Source organism: Leiobunum rupestre, chromosome 5 (genome assembly GCF_980474605.1).
Source record: "Leiobunum rupestre chromosome 5, qqLeiRupe1.1.hap1, whole genome shotgun sequence".
Taxonomy (NCBI): Eukaryota; Metazoa; Arthropoda; class Arachnida; order Opiliones; family Sclerosomatidae; genus Leiobunum; species Leiobunum rupestre.
This window is the reverse complement of record NC_143388.1, coordinates 47,834,675-47,858,851: the sequence shown is the minus strand read 5'-3', so window position 1 is coordinate 47,858,851 and position 24,177 is coordinate 47,834,675. Positions and strand designations below refer to the sequence as shown.

Below are 24,177 nucleotides of genomic sequence, written 5' to 3'. Positions count from 1 at the left end.
TAATGTATCTGAAAACTTCCATCTGAATAACCTACCGCTCTAAACACTAGTAGAAAATATATATTGAAAAACAGTCAGTCAATGAGCGTTACGAATTCTTATTAACAAAACAAACGCCAATTACCACTGTATGTTTTTTTAACCAGCAAGAGTATGAGATTCTCTATGCCCCACAAAAAATTTTAACCCTCCCTTTTAAAGGTGTGCTACATATGTCGCACTGTAATTACCAAATGGTGGCAAGCCGGTCGCTGAACCGTATTTCATAAAGCTTGGAAACCAATGTTAACTTGTGCATAGAAGCCATAAATATATTGGCTTTATATTCCAGTCTATCGTACCGCCCTGAAATGATGAACCGCGATTAAAATTTAAATCTTATTATGATAACTATAACACCATAGAGCATAGGAGCTGCCTTGGTTATATAATTTACAGTTTTGCGGAGGCTTTTTCAAAAATGGGGATGGACTAAATTTGATTTTAGGGGTGTTATACTCCTTCGAATAGGGTCTACTGACGAACCTTAGAAAAGTTATTATGGCCACTGTTTGATCTTAGGAGTACTTCAGCGCAAGCGTCAAACAAAATTAATTTATTTATTATATAGACAGTTATATAGAAATATTCTTGTATTTATCTACGTATATAAAGTAATTATATAGAGTTAGTTTTTATTGTAAATGAGAAAAAAGAGATTTCTCGAGATTTGTAACATCAAAAATAACAGCAGAGAAACTAACAAGGAGACATCCCGAAGTGTAATCCACCGATTTTGTTCAAACTCGGGGGATTGGTAGACCTTCATGTAAATTGAAAAATCTTTAAGGGAATTTATTCAATGGGCAACCGTTTTACCATGGCAACGAAAAATGTTTTTGACAACACAAAATATTAAATTTTCCCGTTGAAAAAACATGGGATTTTGACATCACATTGATCAAAAGTTGATCAGTTTTAATGTTTTTTATGTCAACTTTTATCTATTTTTTCAATTTTTGGCATTTTCGAAATTTTGAAATTTGTTAAAATTTTTCACAGGGGGGGGGGTCCTAGGAATTGGTCAGAATCCCATGTTATTTTCAATGGGAAAATTTCCATTTGTTGTTGTCGAAAACATTTTTCGTTGCCATGGCAAAACGGTTGCCCATTCAATAAATTCCCTTTAGGGTTTTTAAAGTTACATAAAGGTCTACCAATCCCCCGAGTTTGAATAAAATCGGTGGGTTACACTTCGGGCTGTCTCCTTGTAAGTAACATAGTATGTAAATGATTTTTCAATCGACACTGATTATTTCTAATGACTTCTGTAGATCCGGAGTCAGAAAACTAAACGTAATTGAGGTTGAAAGTGTAATCTAGGAGCAAAGCACAAACTAGATTAGCCGAATTTCCAGCTTATTGATTGTGATGTACAATTAGCTATCCTCTGTCCCTTCCCTGTAATTAGCGAACTCTTGTTTAATTTTACGATGCGCGCCAGTAATTTCAAAGATATATAAAAATATGTATCTGATAATTAGTGAAACCCTCGCTTTGGGGGACTTAACTTAATTAAGGAATATATAAACGAAAAAAAGGAAAATAACGACTCATTAAATCCGACGATTTCCATTTGAGTGTGAAAGACAAAAATTACGTATAAAATTAAATAAAGAAATTAATCCGGGCTCACGTCAAGAATTTGGGATAAAGCCAGTTGTTCAGAAAACTTGTGAATTAATATATATTTTTTAATATTCCTTGTCGAAAGTACTCTAACTATGAAGTTGGCTAATTGTGCGCGAAGTCATCAAACTGTCGCTGTCTCGAGAGTGGATGCTAAATTTATCTCTAAACAGAAAGCTTGAATATGTCACTTTTTTATTAGACTTTTCGATATATTTGTTAAAATTATTTAAAAATTTATTTTAATTTAGCTCGGATACACTTTTATCCTAAAATCTCTAATGGCCTGGGTAATAAAATTAAAATTTTGGTAGTGTTCTTCTCATTTCTAAACAATAACGAAACCATTCCGCTCTGGAAAAAATTTAAATTTTTTATGTAGTTATTAATTAAAAGGCGTGCCAATTATCCTTCCCTATTCCAAAGTTACACTTGGGAGTTAGTTTTTGAACACACAATTGAAAGACTTAAAACACCTATTAATGTTCCTACATCTGCCAGATCCTCTTTATTTAAACGTCCATTTGTTAATAAAACTTGCAAAGCACTAAAAAAAAACCAAAGTAGTAACGAAGTAAGTTCGGGAATTGTTAAGCCTTGAGTTTTTTATTTTCAGACACGAAAATCTGTTCGGAAAATCAGTTGATCTAACCACTTTGGATATCTGGCTTCGGTTCCTATCCCCTCAAACTTACTTCATATAGACTCCGGTTGGTGGCACTACTCAAACTTTTGTTTGCGAATAGAAGAAATATTAATATAAGTTTGGTTTTAATTTTACTTTCCACTTTATATCGAATGGGAAACTAATAACTCTCCCGCTAAAAGAAAAAAAACATGAGTCGAAACCTATCACAGGGTAATATTGAAAAATTCACCAGACAATTATCTGTAGTTTCCTGGCAAAACATCTATAAATAGAGCAATATCAACATAGCATTTAATGAATTGTTTGACACCTTTATTAACTTAAAAACTAAATCGTTTCCTATGATAGAGGTCCACGATAGTGATTCACATAATTGGATTACAAAGGAACTTTTATATTTAATTAAAGAAAAAATAAACTTAGAACTAAAGCCTCTAGATGTCCTACTGGTATATATAATATATAATATATAAACCAAATTTGAACATTTGTAACAACGCAATAAAAAATGCTAGAACGAAATACTATCGAGAGCTCCTAGGTTCTCAATCCAATGGAAAATTATCAACAAACTACTATGGAAAAAACCAACCAAGTCTATAACACTTCTTTAAATTTAAACCCAGATGTATTCAATAACTTCTTTACTCAGCCCCGATTGCGCCCCAAGTTAACATAGACAGTAACCTAGATAACATAAAACAAACTTTAAATTCAATGGTACTCTTTGACGTCACTGAAAATGATCTAACTAATGTCATTAAAACACTAAAAAATAATTCAGCGCCAGGATATGACGGTATTTCTGTCAAAATTATATAAAAAAGACAATAAACCTAATCACTTAGCCATTGCTATATCTTGTTAATCTCTCTCTCACAAATGGCGTATATCCCGATACCCTCAAACAGGGTATTTATATTCCAGTTTTTAAGAAGGGTGACAAACTTTCTCCTAACAGCTAAAGACATATATGTTCACTATCAATATTCGCTAAAAGATTCGACAAATAATTTTTTAGGCACAAAAAATATATTGATAAATTGAACCGTCTTTCGGATAAACAGTTCGGTTTTCGAAATAATTCCAGCATTGATTCGGCTCTTTCAAATGTATTTAAAAATATCCTGAACTGGCTAGTCACTCATAATTACGCGATCGGGGTATTCCTCGATCTTAAAAAAGCCTTTGATTTTGTGAACCATCCACGAATTCTGGCGAAATTAGCAATAATGGGAATTATAGGTAGAGCCTTTGATTGGCTGAAGCCTTATTTAAAAATTAGAACCTGTCAGACGAAATTAAATCGATTGATCTCCTCTAAAAATTAACTACACAAGGAGTACCCCAATTCACAATTCTATCCCCCCTTTTTTAATATATATATTAATGACAAACCATCAACTGATCTATCCAAATCCATTATACGCTTGACGCCGATGATACCCTAGTATTACTTGGCGGTCCGAATCTCAACGCAATAGTCTATAAAATAAATCAGTAACTAGAAAAAATTAAAACCTGGTTTATGAATAATTTCATAAAACTAAACGAAAATAAATCTGTCTATTTTATATTTCTAAATAAAAATAAACCCAGGGATAATGAATACGTGATTAAAATAGGAGATAATTTGTTAAAAAAGTTAGCTCTTATAAATATCTAGGTCTTTAGTTCGACCACCGACTCTCGTGGAATACGCACACTGATAGCATAGCCAAAAAACTTTCCTCCAATATATACCTAATGACAAAGAAATCTTGTATACCTTCATCTTTATTTTATTTCGGGAAACACTTCAGATATGAATCTAATTCGTTTATTTAAGCTTCAAAAGCGGAGTATCCGAATTATCGAAAATAAAAGTAGCCACGATCATTCTTCTCCACTATTTAAATCATTAAACACACACTCTTAAAAAAACGGGTGCTTCATAACACCTTTTTCTTCGCCACAAATATGACACCTTCCAGATACTTAATGTACTCCCTTTCGGGATACCAAGTACACCTTTTTAAACGAAAATACTCCTGTTTGCAAAAGAAACTACACCTTTAAATGTATGCAATTGCACCCTTTTGCGGCAGTAACTACACCTTTAAAAATATACAATTACAATGTATACCTTTTGGCCGCAGAATATACACATTTAAAGAGTCATTTTGCACCTTAAAGCATTAAATCATGACTTCAAAGGTGGCAATACGCGTATTAAAAGGTAAAATCGAACCCGTGAAGGAGTTCAAAACCCTTTTAAAAAGTTATAGAACAACTTTAAATAATAAATTTACACTCTTAAAGGTGTAATTTGCGCCTGGTGAGAGTTACATCTCACCTTTAAAGTGTACAATCACAATATAAAAGGTGTAGATGCGCATTTTAAAAGATACAAATTGCACCTGATAAGAGTTGAATCGCACCTGCAGAGGTGTAATGAGGTTCTTTTAAAAAGTAAAATCACCCTTTTAAAGGTGTAAATGCTCACTTTAAAACAGAGAAATTTCACTTGGTAAGAGATAAATAATACCTACAGAAGTGTAAAAACACCTTTTTAAAGAGTGCAATCACACTTTCAATGGTGTAAATGCACACTTTAAAACAGCTTAGTTGCACCTGGTAAGACTTTAATCACACCTTTAGATTTTCTAAATATGCCCATTTAAGGAGTAAAATCACTGTTTTAAAGGTGTAAATATGCCCCTTACAGAGTAAAAGCACACCTTTAATAAATAAATCAACCTATAAATCGGCTTAAATGACCTTTTTAAAAGTACATTGCACCTAATAGCTCACTAACAATTGTAATGGTTTTAGTATGCCATATTCAAGTGTTCAATAACACCTTTTGTTGGTTTGAAAAACACCCTTGAAAGATTGTTAAAGGAATTGTGTTTCTAATAAATACTATTTTACCAATAGAAACAGTGAAAATACAAAACACTAGTGTAGTTGAATACAAATTGATATTCATTTTTAAATTAATATATATTTTTTCATTTCACATGGTTTCAATTAAACTAGTTCGAAGAAGTGGTTTTTCAATGAAGAAAGTGCTAAAGTTTTCAGCACGGCAAAGTAATCGAGAGTTTTTAAAATTCAGTATTACTAAAGCAACGCAACAAGGCACCGACTACACTTACGACGTAAATAAAACTGCGACAACGAACAATAATGCCAGGGTGTTTTATACCGAAAACCAAACGTGTAAAAAAAAGTATTCTTATGTGTTAAAAAACCGAATGACGGATAGATAAAATCGGTTAAAAAACCGAATGACGGAGAGATAAAATATGTATAAAAAACTTATAGCTTAAGCAGGGAAAAATATTGTTTTCGTGTTTTTTTTAACTAATCACCCTCGATGAAGATATTATACTTGAGGCGTAATGGCTGACCATCTCGGACCAGCTCTGTTATATAGAATTCACGGATGTTGATACGCTTTGCGCAATGGGCAAATTTGGGGTTGTGGATCATTTCATTGGCCCAGGCGTTGTAGATTTTCAAGCAAGAACTCAAAAATTGACACTAACGTGATTATAGGTGTCACTATCAATCAAAAACATGATATTTATAGGTCATTATTTCTTCTTTAATTCGCATTTTATAGAAATTTTAACACTACTTGCTTAAACCAATAAGAAAATTAAACAATAAGTTAAATTGAAATTCCAATAACATTTAAAAACAGATAATTATTCACTAATATTTACAAAATATATATATATATAAATAAAAATACATTTATTTTAAACACGTAATGAAACATTTTGGCACGGTAAGCGTTAATGAAAATGCACATTATAAGACTAGATAGTTATTTGTGCAATTATTCGATTTTTGATTGTCATTTAATCCATTTTTGACAGAAACGTTATCTTTCTAGGAAAACCCTTATTGGGATTAACTACACCTAACCGTGTAAAATGGTAAACAATTACACCATGTTTTAGTTAATAAAGAATTATGAAAAATCTCTAGTTAACGATGTGCTTAAATGTGTAGTATTAAATGTGTGATTTAACTCTACAAATGGGCGTATTAACACGTTTAAAGGTGTGATTTAATTCTTAAAAAGGATGTATTAACACTTTTAAAGGTGTTATTTACCTCTAACAAAGGGGCCTATTAACACCTTTAAATATGCTATTTAACTCTTAAAAAGAGCGTATTAACACTTTCAAAGGTGTTATTTAACTCTAACAAAAGGGCCTATTAACACCTTTAAAGGTGCTATTTAACTCTTATAAAGGGCGTAGTAACACTTTCAAAGGTGTTATTTAACTCTAACAAAAGGGCTTATTAACACCTTAAAAGGTGCTATTAAACTCTTAAAAAGGCGTATTAACACTTTTAAAGGTGTTATTTAACTCTAACAAAAGGGCCTATTAACACCTTAAAAGATGCTATTTAACCCTTATAAAGGGCGTAATAACACTTTTAAAGGTGTTATTAAACTCTAACAAAAGGGCCTATTAACACCTTAAAAGGTGCTATTTAACTCTTATAAAGGGCGTAGTAACACTTTCAAAGGTATTATTTAACTCTAACAAAAGGGCTTATTAACACCTTAAAAGGTGCTATTAAACTCTTATAAAGGGCGTAATAACACTTTTAAAGGTGTTATTTAACTCTAACAAAAGGGCTTATTAACACCTTAAAAGGTGCTATTAAACTCTTAAAAAGGCGTATTAACACTTTTAAACGTGTGATTTTACTGTAACAAAAGGGCTTATTTACACTATTAAAGGTGTGATTTAACTCTTAAAAAGGCGTATTAACACTTTTAAACGTGTGATTTTACTGTAACAAAAGGGCTTATTTACACTATTAAAGGTGTGATTTAACTCTTAAAAAGGCGTATTAACATTTTGGCAAATCGGTGTTAATTTCGATCCCGAGAAGTGTTAATTAAGATCTTTAAAGGTGTTAATTAGAACATAAATGGTGTAATTTAATCATTTATGGGTGTCACTTCGATCTTCAAAAGGGGGTTTTTAACAGTATAAAAAGAGTAACTATACCTTCCTAAAAGGTGCTTTTAATACCATTTTTTTCAATATTCGTAATATAGGGTGTAGAGGTAATCCTTTACAAGGGCGCTTTTAAAGGTGTCCCTAAACACCTTTTTTGTAAGATAAAACATCTCTATTATATTCTCTTTTAACACCTTACTTTTGCCCTAAAGGGTGTAGTGTAACTCCCACAAAAGGTGTAATAATGGTGTTTAAGCCTATGTCACTCCTTTATAAACACTCTTTGGAGACTTTTTCATTCCTTAACTAGAGGCTATACACCATTTTCACACCCCTTTTAAACCATTATAACACCCTTAAACACCTTTATAACGCCTTTATTTTTAAGAGTGTACTCACAGTAAACCAAATTTTTAATTATTGTTGTTTAATTTTTATTTTTAAATCACTAGTAATAAACATGTGTAACCCTTTTAAATTCAGTGCTCTCTCGAAATATGTTACGCGAAATAATTACATCTTAGAAGTTCCCTTTGCCAATACCGAATTAAAACGAAACTCAATCTTCTGTAAATCAACCGTCTTATTTAACACCCTTGATCGAGGGGTCGGACATTTGTACAAAATCCCGTACACTTCGCAAGAAATCTCCGACGAAATCGCAAACTCTCTGACCAAATTTCAAAATCTCTGACGAAATCGCAAAATCTTATGAAATCCCGAAATCTTTGACGAAATCGCGAAATCTTGGACGAAATCGCGAAATCTGATGAAATCGCAAAATCTGACGAAATCGCGAAATCTGACGAAATCGCGAAATCTCTGACGAAATCGCGAAATCTCCGACGAAATCGCGAAATCTTTGACAAAATCGCGAAATCTCCGACGAAATCGCGAAATCTTCGACGAAATCGCGAAATCTTTGACGAAATCGCGAAAAATCTTTGACGAAATCTCGCAATCTGACGAAATCACGAAATCACGAAATCTTTGACGAAATCGCGAAATCTGACGAAATCACGAAATCTTTGACGAAATCTCGAAATCACGAAAAATCTTTGACGAAATCTGACGAAATCGCGAAATCTGACGAAATCACGAAATCTTTGACGAAATCTCGAAATCTGACGAAATCACGAAATCGCGAAAAATCTTTGACGAAATCGCGAAATCTGACGAAATCACGAAATCTTTGACGAAATCGCGAAATCTGACGAAATCGCGAAATCTGACGAAATCACGAAATCTTTGACGAAATCGCGAAATCTTTGCCGAAATCGCGAAATCACAGAGATTTCGAAATCCCGTACGCTTTTTTTGGGAATGTCCGACCCCTCGCCCTTGATATACCCACATTACAAGGTTTGCTATTCCTTAAAAAACATGTTCGAACTTATTTGTCTAGTTCGTAGTTTTTGGTACTCCTGTTCTAAATGTAAATTATTTTTTTGTATGTTATTATTTTTTTTCTCGACTTTTCTCTTTTTTTTTGTGAAATCCATGTATTAAATCTGTAACTTTGTTTAAAAGCGCCTCGGCGAGGCCTAAAAGTACTCTCGCAACTTTTCCATATTACAATGTAGTCGCCACTAATTGCCAATAAACCAATTTATTTATTATTATTAAAACATGTCAGCTTTACTAGATATGGTAGCTCCTAAACTAATTTTTTATAACTCGAAGTTAACCCTGAAAAAGTCTCTAACGGGCGAACGACAATTCCTTAATCAAAGATTATATTATCTGTGTAGCTGACCAAATTAGCTGTTCAAATGGTTAGTTTACTACCATTTCTTTAATTTAATTTCTCCATTAAAAGAAATTTTGTCGAAGTTGCGTTCACTTCTGTTTCTCCCCCGCGTTGTACGTCCTGGTCCAGGTCAATCTAACAGAAGCAACAGTAACATTTATGGCTTACTTAATTCGATAGATTAAGATAAAAATTCTAGATGTGTTTTCGCTAAGAAACATCCTAACAATATTTCCGAAAATGTATACACACTAACTAAACTGTTTAATTCACTATTTCCCAGCGGAATTGTTAAAATTTGACTATAGCACCAGCAGAGTTTGATGAAATAAACCAGGCAATCAATAAAGGAAAAACATCTGATTAATTTATTATAACGACTTAGTACGAAACAGAAGACTGTAGAACGGAAACGGACAAATTGAATGTTTTTAATGTTTAGGCTTAGCTTCTATTTTCGGTTTAGTTAGTCTATTTTATTTTGTTTTGACTAGAAGATCTATTTCGTCCGAGTTTCACGTTTTCATTTTATTCTCGAAGACCTTAAACAAATTAACTTAAGAACCGTTCTACCCGATTTAATGCAGTTTCCAAGAAGCTCGAAATGTTCTCGTTTTTCCTCGGGCGGTTATCCAAATATTAAATTATATATAAAATGAAATTACACGACTACGTTTATGGAAAAACAAGGTGGGCAACTTAAAATACACTTTAAATTCCAGGTTTTGCTTTTAAGTTTCGTATACATTTATTTACCAATTTTAACAAAAACGTTTATTTCAGCACAGCAATGAGTCGTTAATATCGAGCTTAGCTAAATAATTCATCATTGACCGGCCGTTAACCTCAACAAGTTTTTACGGAAAGGGGAAAGCGAGGGAAAATCAGCGAGGAAAATACTTGCAAACATACCGCAGAAAGATTCATCCAGTACCACAAACCGGGATCGAACCCCGTTGCTGATGCTGCAACTTGGTGGAAGTGCTAACCACTCCGCCAAATTTACTTAAAAGCCGACAGTGTCAACCTCAAATATTGACAGAACAACCGAATTTAATAGGCGGATCGAAGTGGTAAAATAAGCGACTAAGGTACCAAATTAGCATTATCCACACCTATACTAAGACAAAAAATAACTTACAAGATTCTTGATTTATGAATTTAGGAATATTTTATATCATGCATGTTTTAATTTCAACCATCGTCTGCCCTCAGTCGCTTTGATAGATGCGGCTTGGTTTCCGCCGCTGCTTAAAAATAATTTTTATAGCAACGTTTTTAATCTTTCCAAGTTTTCATTGCCAAGTCTTAGAGCGTAAAATTCTAGACTCATCTTTTCGATTGTACGACAATAGATAAAAATATGGACAGCAAATAACTTCATTTATTATTTTTAACTGATTTGGTAGTAGTGAAACTTTTTTCTAAGAATTAAAAGTAATTGGCTTCGCCGTCTAAAACGTGCCATTACGAAAAAGTAATTTCTATCAAGTCAACGCCTCTCTCCTAATTGGTTTAAGTGATTACGAAAAACACAAAAAGGCACCGCCCATCCTAGATCCAGATGATAATGATAAAATGTAATGATATAGTTCGATATTAATGGTTGAGATTAGTACATTCACGGTAAAATAATGCTTTTGAAATTTTAATTTTGGTAATGATATTTAGTATGCTTCAATTTTTTTACTAATATAAAGTTAAAATGATTCATCTCTGTATACCCTTTTTAGACTTTTGTTTCAAGTTGAATTGTTATGTTTTAAGATAACCATGGGACTATCAAGGCCCCATAAGTTTGAAAGCTAGATAAATGACTGGCCAAACTGACTACATAAATCCACCTGGTTGGGAAAATTTGAAACTTATGTACAAATCCCCCAATGCATGCTACCGGATGGCAAAAGGTAGTATAGGAGGTAGGGATGAGGGGGGTAGGCGGGATTTGCTCTTTTGCTCCGCCAGGTAGCATAGACTCCTCTCCCTCGCCTGTTTAGTGCTGAATACACGCGCCTTTATGCCCAATTTAAACGTAGGGGCCTTGATAGTCTTAAGAGATAACTTATATCGTTGAATAGGAGCAAGGGCACCCGCAGGCCGACTTATGAATACGCTAATGAAGGTATGAAGATTCGCCCTCTTAGATTATGTATAATGATTGGATCCCTAAGGAAAACGTCATGAATTGAAAAAAAAACTAAACCAAGTTTCATTGGCAAACTTCATAGAATGTTATCTATAAAATTTTCAATGAGCAAAAAATAATGTTTTCGCACAAATCAGTGGCCGGTTACAACCCACAATTTCATGAAATACTCAATGTCCACGCACACTATTGGTGCAAGTAAATTTATTATGTAGTAGATTTTATAAAATAGCATACCTCAAATATAAATTAGCGTTTGAAAAATAAGCTAAAACATATTTTATCCATAGACGACTTTGTTTATATAAAAAAAATGAATAACACGCGCGATTAGCACGCACCCTAGAAAAACCTTTATTCCTCTGGCGACTGTATCGCGCGCTCGTAGACTTGTAATAATAAGAGACTGTGACTTAAGAGCCTCATTTAACCAATAATGAGAACTCCGAAAATGAATGAAAGGCAGCCTTCCACCCAAGGGCGATCAGATAACAACTTCGAAAATCTAAGTGGAGATGTCAAAGTAAAAACTTGCAGGGAACATCAGCTGCGATCTTAAAGATGAAAAGGTCACGCTGATGTTTCGCAAATTGAGAATGCGAGGGAGAGAGGAAGGGGCTTGGGCTGGCGTACGTCTTAATAAAATTTCCTCTAGATTGCTTTCACCATTATTACATTAGCATCGATTTTCCCTCCACGACCGTAGGAATTCACAGTCAAAAGGGAGAAATGTTTAAAATATGGATGTGAAAAAGTTTGCCTGATGACGCTGCACTTTTTTGCGAAGATTTGTTACGTCGTTTTCTTGGATATCCTGTTTTTTGTACAACGGCCTCGCTATTAAATAAGTTAAGACTTCGAAATGGCTTTCAAGAAGTGCCATTTTGAAAAATTTCTACTATAAAAGAGAGGGTTTTCTTTGATTAATTCTGGGTTTTAAAATGCGATTTGCGTACGAAAATACCTCGACATGTTATGGTTGAAAAAGCTACTCAATAAGACTTTTTGGTTTGAAACTTTTCCTGTATGTATAATATCGGACATTCAGCGAAAGAAAACTTAGTCGTTGAGAAACCAAAATAAAACGGAATTATTTTAGTATTAATATTAAATATAAAATTTTCGAAATGAATTACAAGATCCAAAAATGGGAAATTATCTTTTTCAAGGTCGAGCTCACCCAGTTTATGGCAGTTATTTTTTTAAGGTTTTTAAGTTAAGATTATAAGGATTTACTTTAAAAGAAAAGTTTTTGATAGTCGATATTGGAATTGTGTAGGTCAAGATCTAGCTTTATGACACCGCTTGTTTAAATTGATGAATAGCTGCGCTCTGTCGATTAATTAACTCCTTTACAGCACGATTAGGTTATTTATAAATTATAAAATGAAAGAAATTGACATACAGTTCAAATCGACCGTGACCATGGAGGTTTCAGGGGCCGTCATGTTGTTGTTGGTGGCTCGACAGCTGAGGACAGCCATCAAGTCTTGACGCGTCAAAACGGGGATGTCCAGATCGTTCCTCGTCACTCCTTTGGGGTAGTGTTGAAAGGTCTGGTCCAACAAGACAGATTCTCTCCACCACGTCAGCGCCGGTAAGGGATCTCCTTAAGAAAAACAACAGATCAATCAATAGGGCTACCGTTCGATCAGTACTTCACCGCGAAAACAATAATCCATCAAGATTTGGGTGGCTCTGTTTATCCGCCCGTAAAAACACCAAGTTAAATCATAAATGTATAATTACTCTTCGCATAAGACTGAGTCTACTTTAGTTCACGTACTAAATGTTTAAGAGAGCCACTTTTAAGTTAACAAGCATTTTTGCTAGATGTCACTATGTATTTGACGCCTAATTCTTGCTTCTTGCCCCGTCGTCATAATGAGCGCGTGAAAAGAGCCGTACAGAGGTGTATTACCGTCACATGAGAACTGGTTTTGAAGTAAGGTATTTTATCTTTTAAAACTGTTTTATCGAAGAAGTATTGTAGTCAAGAATCTGTTATTCACGCCTACCTTTAACTTCTTCATTTCTTAAAATTGAATTTAAACTCCGTTAAAAATCAAATTTGAATTTTCCTTCAAACGATCATCTTTAATCACAGCCGTCTTTAGTGAAAATGCCAAAATCAGCAAAGGAAAAGTTCCAATTTATTAAATTTCTGCAGATGTTTGAAGTTTGTTTCACCTAGGAGCAACAAACACAACACCCCACACAAGAAGAACGCAACCCGTCAAAAGTCGTGGATTTTCTTGTGTACGTTTTTCATTGGCTAGACGCTTTAGCGCTTGCTGCCGTCGGAAGGGGAAAATTCGGAAATTGTCTTCCCCCCGCCCATAAAACGTCCATCGTAAAGGCTCGTGACGCTCGTCCAATGAAATTCGTACACAACCCTTCGTTAGCGTGTTTAAAGGCTAGCTTTAAATGGAACATTATGACAACTCATAAACATTCAGAGTGCCCTATATGTGAACAGTCCTTTGCAATTTATAGTTAATGTTTATTAGTTTTACTGATATCGGCAGATTTCCGGGTAAAGCCAGAGCTCCTCCACAGTACTGATGAGCCCCAAAAGGGCGAAACCGGTCTACTGTTGGAATCTCTGGCTAAAAGTTTGACTTTTGCATTATGACAACTCGATACAATTTTTTTGTAGCGATTTGAAGCTTCGTTAACTTTTAAAAACCTTATTAGTTAATCCGGTATTTAAAACGTTGTATCCTGAAGCAGGGAAATAAATATCGTTCTAACCTCGTGCGTTTCCTTCTCCTCAAACAAATGGCCTAAAGAGGAAACGTACACTAGTTGTGACACAGTACACATTCTAATTAAATACTAAACTGATAAAATGTGTTATTTAATTCTAATAGAAAATGTTACAGCTAGTTTCCAATTCAAAACTGCCAAATTCATTTTGTAACTGCTACGGAATAAACTACCATTTTCAATTTTTTAAATCTAGTTTACCTACTGCTTATTTAATCTAATTATTGCCTTTTTTAACTGCCATTTAAGTTTTTATTTCTAACTCAATAATTCATAGCCTAAATAAAACCAGTATTGATAGTTGTGTATCCTGGTTTAAAATGTGTTGAAATTATTTTAGAGGCAACACCTTTATCAAATTTGAGCAATCGCTCAAAACAACACACCGCTTAAAGCTGCTTCAAAATTTAATTGTATTTATATAATGCGGATTGAGGGAAACGTTTCGTAATAAATGGTGGTCAAGTAATTGGTAATTAAATTATGAACACTGAAAACCGATATTAAGACCAAGTCCAGCAAATATGTTTTCTTAATTTTAGTTTTAAATAATTATTGTGCTCAGTTGGCCCTGTTAGTAACCGGGAAGCTCTTTTCTTGTTCCTGGCTGACTAAAGGTGCAGAGTGCAGAAGGGTGAAATGATAAAATAGAGAATGCGGAAGAAGAATTTAACACAATTTGTTAAATCAAAAAATACATTAACGTTTTAGCGCCATCTATAAATAGGCGCGTAAAACGTTTCCAGTATTCTTTAACGACATAAATCTTCATTTCTCTCCCTTTTCTCTCTGACAACCAAACCTCTTTTCAAAACCTCCCTCAGTTTGAGCCAAACCCCTATTTTCGAATTCACACGATTGTCGCAGTCGCGTCGTATACGTCAGAAGCCGAATCTTCTGTTATTTCTTACCCGGATCAATTCTATGACGTCATCAATGGAAAAATCGTTATTATTAATGTAGAATTATTTAAAGCAGAAATGTCTCAGCTTGCTGTCAATGTGACTTGTTTAATTTTCGAAAATTCATTCGTAGATTAAATGTTACACCATGCTTTAGTGTAGCGTTTTGTTTACGGTTTCGGGCCGTTGCTTAGCGCTTCCACCCTCCTACGAATTGTAACCGGCCACCTGAATTAAAAGCTTTAAACACCGCTTGATGAGTTATGCCTATGGTGGTGCCTTGCGTATTAGCCAAGCTGTTTATTATACAGGGTGTTTCAACCGTTTTTTCCAAAAATTTAAGTAGTTGTAGGGAGTGAGTTGAGAAGTATGCCTGTTTTTTTCTCCATTTTCTTACGATGTGTTAAATGAGTGCCAAAGAGCTTCATAGTGTGGCCTACTAGCCCCTGGAAGAAGGCTGCAACAAGCACAAAACCAAGAAGCAGGGACTTTAAATACTGTTTAAGTTCACTTTTTTACGCTGGTTACCTCGATTCAATTACAAATTCCTTTTTTACCTATCACACGAACCCAAACCTTAATGTTCGCAATTCCCTGCTGCTTGGTTTTGTGCTTGTTGCAGCCTACTTCCAGGGGCTACTAGGTCACACTTTGAAGCTCTTCAGCGCTCTTTAAACTCATGGTACAACTCCTTAAAATTTTTGCAAAACCTTTTGAAACACCCTGTATTAAAGCATTTTTAGTAGAAAATACAATCACGATAACCGCTAAAATCACCCAAAATTTAGAAAAGCCCAAATTTTCAAAATTTGAAACTTGAAAAAAAAACCTTTACGAAATGGGTTCATATATTTTTAAAAATTTATCACTCTTTGATCCAAAGATTTTTAATTTTATCCGTAATAAATTATAAACACAATTTAATTTTGGCAAATTTAAATTATTTCTCTCAATATGAAGCTATTTGCAAAACTAGTTGAAGATTAAAGTTTTCTTTTGACAAAGACTTTTTAATAAAGACTGGGATTGGAAGTTCAATTAATCTACCTGTTTCTTATAGTTTGTTTGAATATCTCAATTTTATTTTAATTTATCATCATTTTGATATACAGAATGTCAAATTTTCTAAATTATTTCCAGAATTAATCCGCGTTTTATAAAATCATTCCGATAAATTGAATGTAATTTCGATCAAATCTTAACCATCAATTTGATCCCAGCTTTCAAAATTATTTTGAAATAATTTGACTTAGAACATTTCGGAAAAATTAAATTGATCAATATATTGCTCTATCAGTTTGTACATGCGGCCACGAATAAGTATATACTTGTACTAAAGACTAGGATGCAATCTCAAATTAGCAATCTTACTCGCTCATAGCGTTTTGATGCTTATCTATTAAAGCGATATTCGCGAGTTCTCAATCGTGTCACCCTTAAAAGGTTTCTGCAATGCGGTGTGCACGTCTCCAGCGAGAACTTGAGACAAGCAGAGGTGTGTCAAACCGTGAATGCTTATATTCATACTTAGAGAGAATAACTAAGTTAATACAAGTTTCATAGTTTATACCAATAATAAATTTATTCTTGGTCAAACCCACACTCTGTATAGTAAAATGCTCCTTTAGAAAACGTAAGGAAAGCTGGAATGAAAACAAAATGACGCAATAGGGGCTGAGAGATTCGCACACACCGCTTAAAGCCTAGTTCCCACTTAGCGAACAAAACAATTTTCGCGCTGAAAGTTGACGCTCGCGAATAAAATTTGTGATTTTTTTCAAATTCGCCGCTAAAGTCGCATCTCCGCGGTATCTAGCGAATGTTCTATTTTTTGACGTCCACACCTTGGCGATAAAAAGCTTCAGCCAATCAGAAAACGCGTTCACTCGATCTACTCCGCTCCCGTCCGTCACTTATTAAGCCTAGGTCTTTAGAAAAGCGGCTCAGTCAACTTGACCAAGATACTGAAGTAAAGGTAATTATCTCACGAATAGAATCGTTTATTTATGGAAATTATCAACAGGAACATCCATTTGGTTCATTTTGAACTGATGTTCTATTCTAGGCCTAAAACATTACTAAAAACCCGCACGAGTTGTTTTTAGCGTTTTTAAATTTTCGCGCTAAAGTGAGAACCGCTTCCCCAGCGACCAAATAAAACGCGTCTTTTTTCATTTCGCGAAAATTTTATTAGTCTCGAAAATTCGCCAAGTGGGAACTAGCCTTAAGGCTGTCAATATCATATCTTTCAAATTAAAAAAAAGGGATCTTGTATAGACGTACTAAATGCAACAATTGAGTGTGTCCTTGGCACCTAGGAGCAACAAACACAAGGAGAACGCAGCGAGCCTTATAAAACGCTAACGAAGGGTTGTGTACGAATTTCACGAGCCTTTACGCTGAACGTTTTACGGGCGGGGGGGGGGTGACAATTTCCGAATTTTCCCCTTCCAACGGCAGCAGGCGCTAAAGCGTCTAACCAATGAAAAACGTACACACGAAAATCCACGAGCTTTGACGGTTGCGTTCTCCTTATGTGGGCAGTGTTGTGTTTGTTGCTCCTAGTTGGCACAGAGAACAGTAGATTTTATTTAATCGGGGCAACACTTTATCTACACACCCACATATGACTAGAACGATCACCTGAAATGTATCCAAAATCCTCTGTCTTACCTCCTTCCGTCTCGCAGACGAGTCTGAGCCTGTCTCCTTCGTTGTAAGGGCCAATTAAACTCTGAAGGATTTCGCCCGTTTCGTCGGAAATTACCGGCGTGTTCGGAGGAACTGCAACACACAGGGAAGAACAGGAAATAATTAGTGGAAGTAATTACACCACATTCATTATAGACTCAAATGAAGTTTCGAATTGTGAAAATGGATGACCGTTATCTATTAACCTTTCAATTATATATGTATATTGGTGTATATCTCAATTAAGAAGTACACTGCAAATAAATCGTTCACCTTAAAATCACTATTGTACACATTGGTAGCACATACATGTGATCTGTATATGTTCTACAAAGTGTTCCCATGTGTGCTTTTACGATCTCTGAGTGTTCACTCTTTTGAAAATATTGCTTATAAGTGATCTCGTTTCACCTATCAGTGATCTTAAAGTGATCAGGGTGCCCTTAAAGAACGCATAACACATTTAGAACACTAGTATCAATGGTTTGGTACACTAAATTATCACTTTGAGGACACCACGTTGTAAAATTTGGTACACCACATAATCTCTTTTCGAACACTTTAAATTTATAGTGCCAATTGGTACACTAAGCGTAACATCTAATTGTTTATATATATCCTCTTAGCAGACGCTAAAGCTTGAGCGTCGCTGCGCCACCTAGTCTAATTTCGGTAGCGAATTGAAATTTCATACTTTTGTTTTATCCCCATTAGCTACTGAAAACTTTCGTTATGCCCCCTTTCGGCGGCCATCCACGACATGTAGAGGATACAAATACGTAATGAAGTCAAAGCTACGAGAACAGGGGGCTTAACAGACGTTTGATACACGGTGATCCCACTTAGCAGAAGCTAAGCAAAAGCTTCTGCGTCGCTGGGGCCACCTAGATTCGTTTCAGTATGGCTAACACACTTGTTTTCAAACACGGACAGTAGGCGCCGTCTCTTATTCCTGTTTTTCTACACACGGCGTCTATAGGCCGCGTGCATGAAAAGAGAAGATACAAGTAAATTCAAAATCGTCTGCTTAACTTTTAATTTATCCAAGGACTATAGTGTAAACTTAATAAAGCAGACGAAAATGAGAGCCACATGTGGTATTTTTCCTCATTGCGGATAGCTTTAATGCTGCCAGATATCTAATCTACGCCAGGGGCCTATTGCCTTACATATTTATTTCCTACCAATATCGGTAAAACCAAGATTTTTAACGCACGGGGTCTAAACTATTTTTTAGATATATCTGTAGTAGCAGAAAAAGATACTTATATTATTCACGTTAATAAATTGCAAACAAAAAAATGCCGTTCAATATTAGAGCACTAATTGATCACCTGCGCAACAAAATTGGCTCACCTGTTCACTTAAAGAAATAATGGAACACTACTGTTTAAGTGTTCTACTGTGTTTCCGGTGTGTTCTTTAATTGACCAAGTGAGCCACTTTTGTTGCGCAGGTGATCTTTTAGTGCTCTATTTTGAACTGTTTTTGAAACACTTTCAGAACGCCAAAAAACACTACAAGATCACTCTGGAACACTAAAAACACACCAAAAAACACTTAAACAGTAGTGTTCTCTTATGTGTTTCCTAAGTGTGCTTTAAGTGAGCAAGTGAGCCAATTTTGTTGCGCTGGTGATCTTTTAGTGATCCACATGTACACACTTTGGAATTGCTTAAAGAACGTATTATTCACGCTTGTAGATCACTATAGTACACTAGTTACACACACACACGAAGTACTATGTTCCAAATGTGATCTCTTGGTGTATAGTGATCCGATTTTGTTGCGCACTTTTAGCGTGCTTTAAGTGATTTACTAGTGAACCTTTTTTGCAGTGTATAATCAACTACAGACTTCTAATGCCATTAATTCATGTGGCCGGGCTACAATGCGTTGGTGGAACGTCTATCATACCACGCGAGCACTAGCTCGCCCTACACTAACTATAACTTTGAACCTCAAAAAGTCTTATTGAAGGGAAAGCCGATGAACTCAGAGGAAAACCACATTTACCAGTAGGGATGAAACGTTAAAACTCAACGCGGAATAAGTAGTTCCCAGTTTTCACCCAGTACCGCGAGCTGCGATCGATACCGACTCCTCTTGCTGCGAGGCGAAAGTACTAACCAATACGCCATATATTTTGGGTTTTTAAAGTATTTGTAGACATAGGCACAACTACTGGTATAAAGTGGTTTATACAAATCATTCCTACAAATATCGCCATATGTAACATAATTAATCATAAGAATGTCACTGTTCCTTTATTCCATTCAAAAATATTAACTAACGTAACGGTTTGTTTCACCACGAATCAGTGAAAAGGTGGAATACGTTTAATTTAAACCTTTTTATTCATCCTAGTAATTTTGAAATTCACACTATTGGCTACTAACATATGTATTTAAGCCAACGGAAAATCTCTAAATTGAGAAGGAATTGTTGGTGTGGGAATTTCAGTCAGTCCGATATAGCTTTATTGAAATTTATAAACACGCTCGGTTTGCGCTGATGAAGTTAAATAATGAGTAGTTTAGAAAGAGAAAAGGTTACGGAAAATTGCAAATACGGTTCAGTGATCAATCGCTTTCTGAAAATGGAACAAGTCGTCGAAGTGGGATATCCCACCAGCGTTATTAAAACCCATATCAAGCCTAGAAGATTTAGGCCTAGGCTCAAAAGAATCAGCAAAGACTCCAACCTTCTGAATTTCAACTATTTATTTATTTTAGAAACAGAGTCTCCGAGAACTTCATTAATTGGCAAATGAATTACATTAAAAGAGCTTGACACTATATTGTAGTTTATTTTAGCTCCGAAGCCTTGATTGTTCAAACCGGTTTGTTTACAAAAAAAATGGCCGTCGGTTTATCAGACGTAGAGCTAATTGTTCGACGGCATAATCGGCATTTGAGATTCGAAGACGTCAAATATAACATCAAATATGACGTCAAATATTACGTAGGTTAGAGATGACGCAATATCTGTGAAACAAACCGTTAGTGAAATAGAGCTAGTGGCATACTTATGAGTAATTGTGATACATAAAATATTACTATATATAGCTTTATATGAATATTTACAAAAATACCTATAAAACTTTTATTACTATATGCATCGATTTACTGAGAAATCCATACATCAACTTGGAATGCTTATCGCAGCACATTTTCGTCTCGATGTAACTGACGGTTTTTTTTGACGTCACTATGTTAACTTAACAAACAACAACGTGAGCGGGGAGCGCGCGCAGAGGGGATTTTATCTCTCGTAGGCGGGGCCAAAGCCGTCAGAGTAATCTTACCATAGGCGATACGGCAGGATAAGCATTCCAAGTAGAGGTATGGATTGATGATTTACTATATAAATAAGTTACATATATTTAAAGAAAGTGTGTCGTACCCATATTTGACTTTGAAGAAACAGCCCACAGGAATAAGCCATTCTTGATCTCAAAAGTGAATAGCACATTGGTTTCCACCCCTCACAAAAAAAACAACTGTTCTAACACTTTTCGTGAAAATATAATACATTTGACCCTGCAATTGTATCTCAACCAATCGATATCTTTATTCCGAGTTATTTTACAGTCTGCGCAATCATTTGTCCCATTTCTACTAACTCTCTGCCGGTGTCTTCGCAATTCATCAAAATAAAGGCGACATAAATTCGTAAGTGTGAACTGTTCTACGGGGCCAATGCGTGATTTTTCGACCATTACCCTAGAGTCTTTTCACTGCCTTTGAGAAATGAAGAGAGAGCCCGAGAACGTGAGCCCGAATATCTTACTTTCTCCCATCGAAAGATGGCGCTGCACTATCATTGAGGCTCGTATATCTTCGTTATTTGGGGCCGACGATATGAGAATTGATAGTTTATTCCGCTTTGTCAAACAGAAAAGAAGACGCGTAGTGTTCTCCATCGACAGCCCTGCCTGTTCCCTGGCCAAGCAGCGCGATGAAATGTAATACCTATATAAAATTCCATCTAAATTCAAATGATTTCTCCTTTTGTCAAAGATTCAAATAGCTGGCCTTTTTCGGTTTGGTTTTATTATACGTAACAACTTGGCAACATATAATGTAGTTCCTTTTTACTATGTGTAATAAAGTCCGTGAGTTATTTATATTCTACCAATATCTGGTTTTTGATCTTTGAGACGACTGAGCACTACTTAAAACTATGTACGCGGCTTACAGACATATGGAGCATTTGATAATGCTTCAACTGTAATCAGTTAGGTTAGGAAACTATAGAGGTATACACTTGGAATATCTAAGGTTCCATAGGGGACGGTGATACGAAAGCGCGTCGAGAAAAAGGCGGGGCTTAACTGCGTCACGTGTAAGACGTAACGCGACATTTCAAATTAATTGGCTCGAGGTTTGACGCGAAAAGAATGCGTTGTCATGTTAACCAATAGACGATCTTCCCGCGCAAAAAAGGCTCATAAAACAATGGATTTAAAAACGTCAATTTGTTATCGTACTTAATATTTTGAAGTAATTATAATGTTCTTCGAGAAAGAAGTGTAGTAATACCTAATTTCAGGTATTTGTATGGTTATAAAATAGATAATCAGGTAGGCTTAATGACGAGTTTTCGTCGAATTAGGGTAGCGAGGCGCGAGAGTTTTTCTCGTGAGTTTTCCCGCTTTAAGACATGCCCGTTTCTACGTGCTTCATCACGGCCGTAAAAATCTTCCCAAGACATTCCAAGGGTATACCTATATAGTTTCCTGTTATTACTTAATTGTTGATTTTATAAAATAAACTGTGGTCTTGTCCAACTTGTTAAAATGTTGCTCTAACGTCAGTAGACTCAGCTTTATTAGTAAATTCTTCGCGAGTATGGCGTGCTCATGTAGACTTGTAAAAGTAAGAGACGGTGACGTAAGAGCCACATTAAAAGTACCAGTAGACCACGTTACTTCATAAAAAAAAACTATTGCAATCAAAGATAAGGCTAATACGACAATTGACGGCTTTTAAAATTAATTAAAATACCTTTATATGTTATGATCATAAAAGCACGCAAAGAAGGCTGTGTAGTGTCACGCGCTAAAACATCATTTCAAAATTCGTGAATTATGACCAACTTCTCTCTGTCAGACAGTGTTTTAGTTAGTAGTAATACAGTTTTTAGTATTATTCGGTTATTATACCTTGGACAAATAATTACTGGACCCGAAACCAAATGGCGCGCTTGTTGCTTTGACGCCAGCGATGCTTGTCGCGCCGTGTTGTCAAATATTGGAAAGATTTCTATCCAAATACTAACCCGGCCACCTGTTTAAAGGCATAATAAGTCGCTAGATGACTTGGGCCTAAGGTGGTGCCTTGGGTATTAGCCTAGCTGATTATTATTATTAATACTAAACACGTGACTAATAATAGCGAGCGTCGTTCTTAGCACGTCACTGTCGTCAAAGCTTACATTTTTATTTCCATTTTGAATAGGCAATTTAAAATTTATAATATTTTTAAACCATCACACAAACTATATATGCAAAAACATTACAGCAAACTTCCTATTTAAATTAATTAAATCATAACCCTTTCTTTTTATTCCAATACAATTGTTTCTGAATACTATAAAGCCCATAATAATTCCCAAAGCCTCACTTCTATTTTAAACAGCAGAGCAGACAACGGAATGCGGGTCAGCTGAAATCTTTACGCACGTGTTTTGTATTTGGATAAAAATATTTCGTGATTTTCTCGGTAGGAGCGCTGGCGGGCGATGCAAATTGTGGAACCTGGTATTTTGCTTAGGTTTCGAGTCCAGTTATTATTCTTTCAAGATTATACGAATGGTTACGAGATTTGATAGAGAGGAATATCGGGACAAATTTCCTATAGTCAATCCCACACCGTAACCTCTGTGCCGTGTAATTTAAAAAGGGTGTCTTACCTATGACCCTGAGAATGACGGAGGAGTACCTGGTGCGGGCGTTCTTGAAGTCGGCGCGGCACTTGTACTCTCCCTCGTCCTCCTTCAAGACGGGCGACAGCTGGAGGCTGGAAGGATCTTGGACGGTGTCCAGGTAGGCGCGCGAGGTGTACTCCTCCGCCGCCACGTGCTTGGCCACTTTCGAGGGGGACCTGCGACTGTCTAGGCTGTAGATGGGCGTCGTCGACTCGTCCTTGTACCACAGAACCAGAGCTATCTCGTCACCCGCCGTCGGCGACGTCAGGTTGCAAGGTAACCCTGTGCTCCGGCCACTGATCGCTAACACCACGTCCGGGTTACTGCCATAAGCTGCGAAAAAGGAAAGGTACATACGCGTAAGCAATGGTGATACTTGATCAAATATAATGAATTAACTCATGTTTGTTTCATCTATTTATATTATTTTGAATATCGATATAAACGGCTAAGCCCTTAACAGTGTTGTTTTACTTTTCGGTAAGAGTTGCTACTCGGAGTTCAATAGGCGAAACTATAAAGTCCAGGGGGGTGAAAAGATGGTAGTCACTTAACTTTGCTTAGAACTGCAGCGCCATCTATTCTAAGAAATACGAACTATTATTCATTATATTTTGCTAATGGCAGTTTAAATTTTGATCGATTCATCTAAAGAATCTTATTATTATTATGATTTTAAACTTCTTATAATAAAA

General features: G+C 35.5%; 1 protein-coding gene across 1 annotated transcript in view; it reads right to left on the bottom strand.

Moving 5' to 3' along the window:
* LOC149945184 (kin of IRRE-like protein 3) overlaps positions 1–23,762 on the bottom strand; it is a gene marked incomplete at its 5' end in the record, with an annotated part of 68,210 nt that extends 44,448 nt beyond the window's left edge. The window contains 3 exons of the mRNA XM_090176418.1: positions 12,595–12,798; positions 17,534–17,644; positions 23,468–23,762. Coding sequence (XP_090032544.1) covers positions 12,595–12,798; positions 17,534–17,644; positions 23,468–23,762 — 610 coding nt within the window. The remainder of the gene's footprint in view (positions 1–12,594; positions 12,799–17,533; positions 17,645–23,467) is intronic.
* Positions 23,763–24,177: the final 415 nt, after the last annotated feature.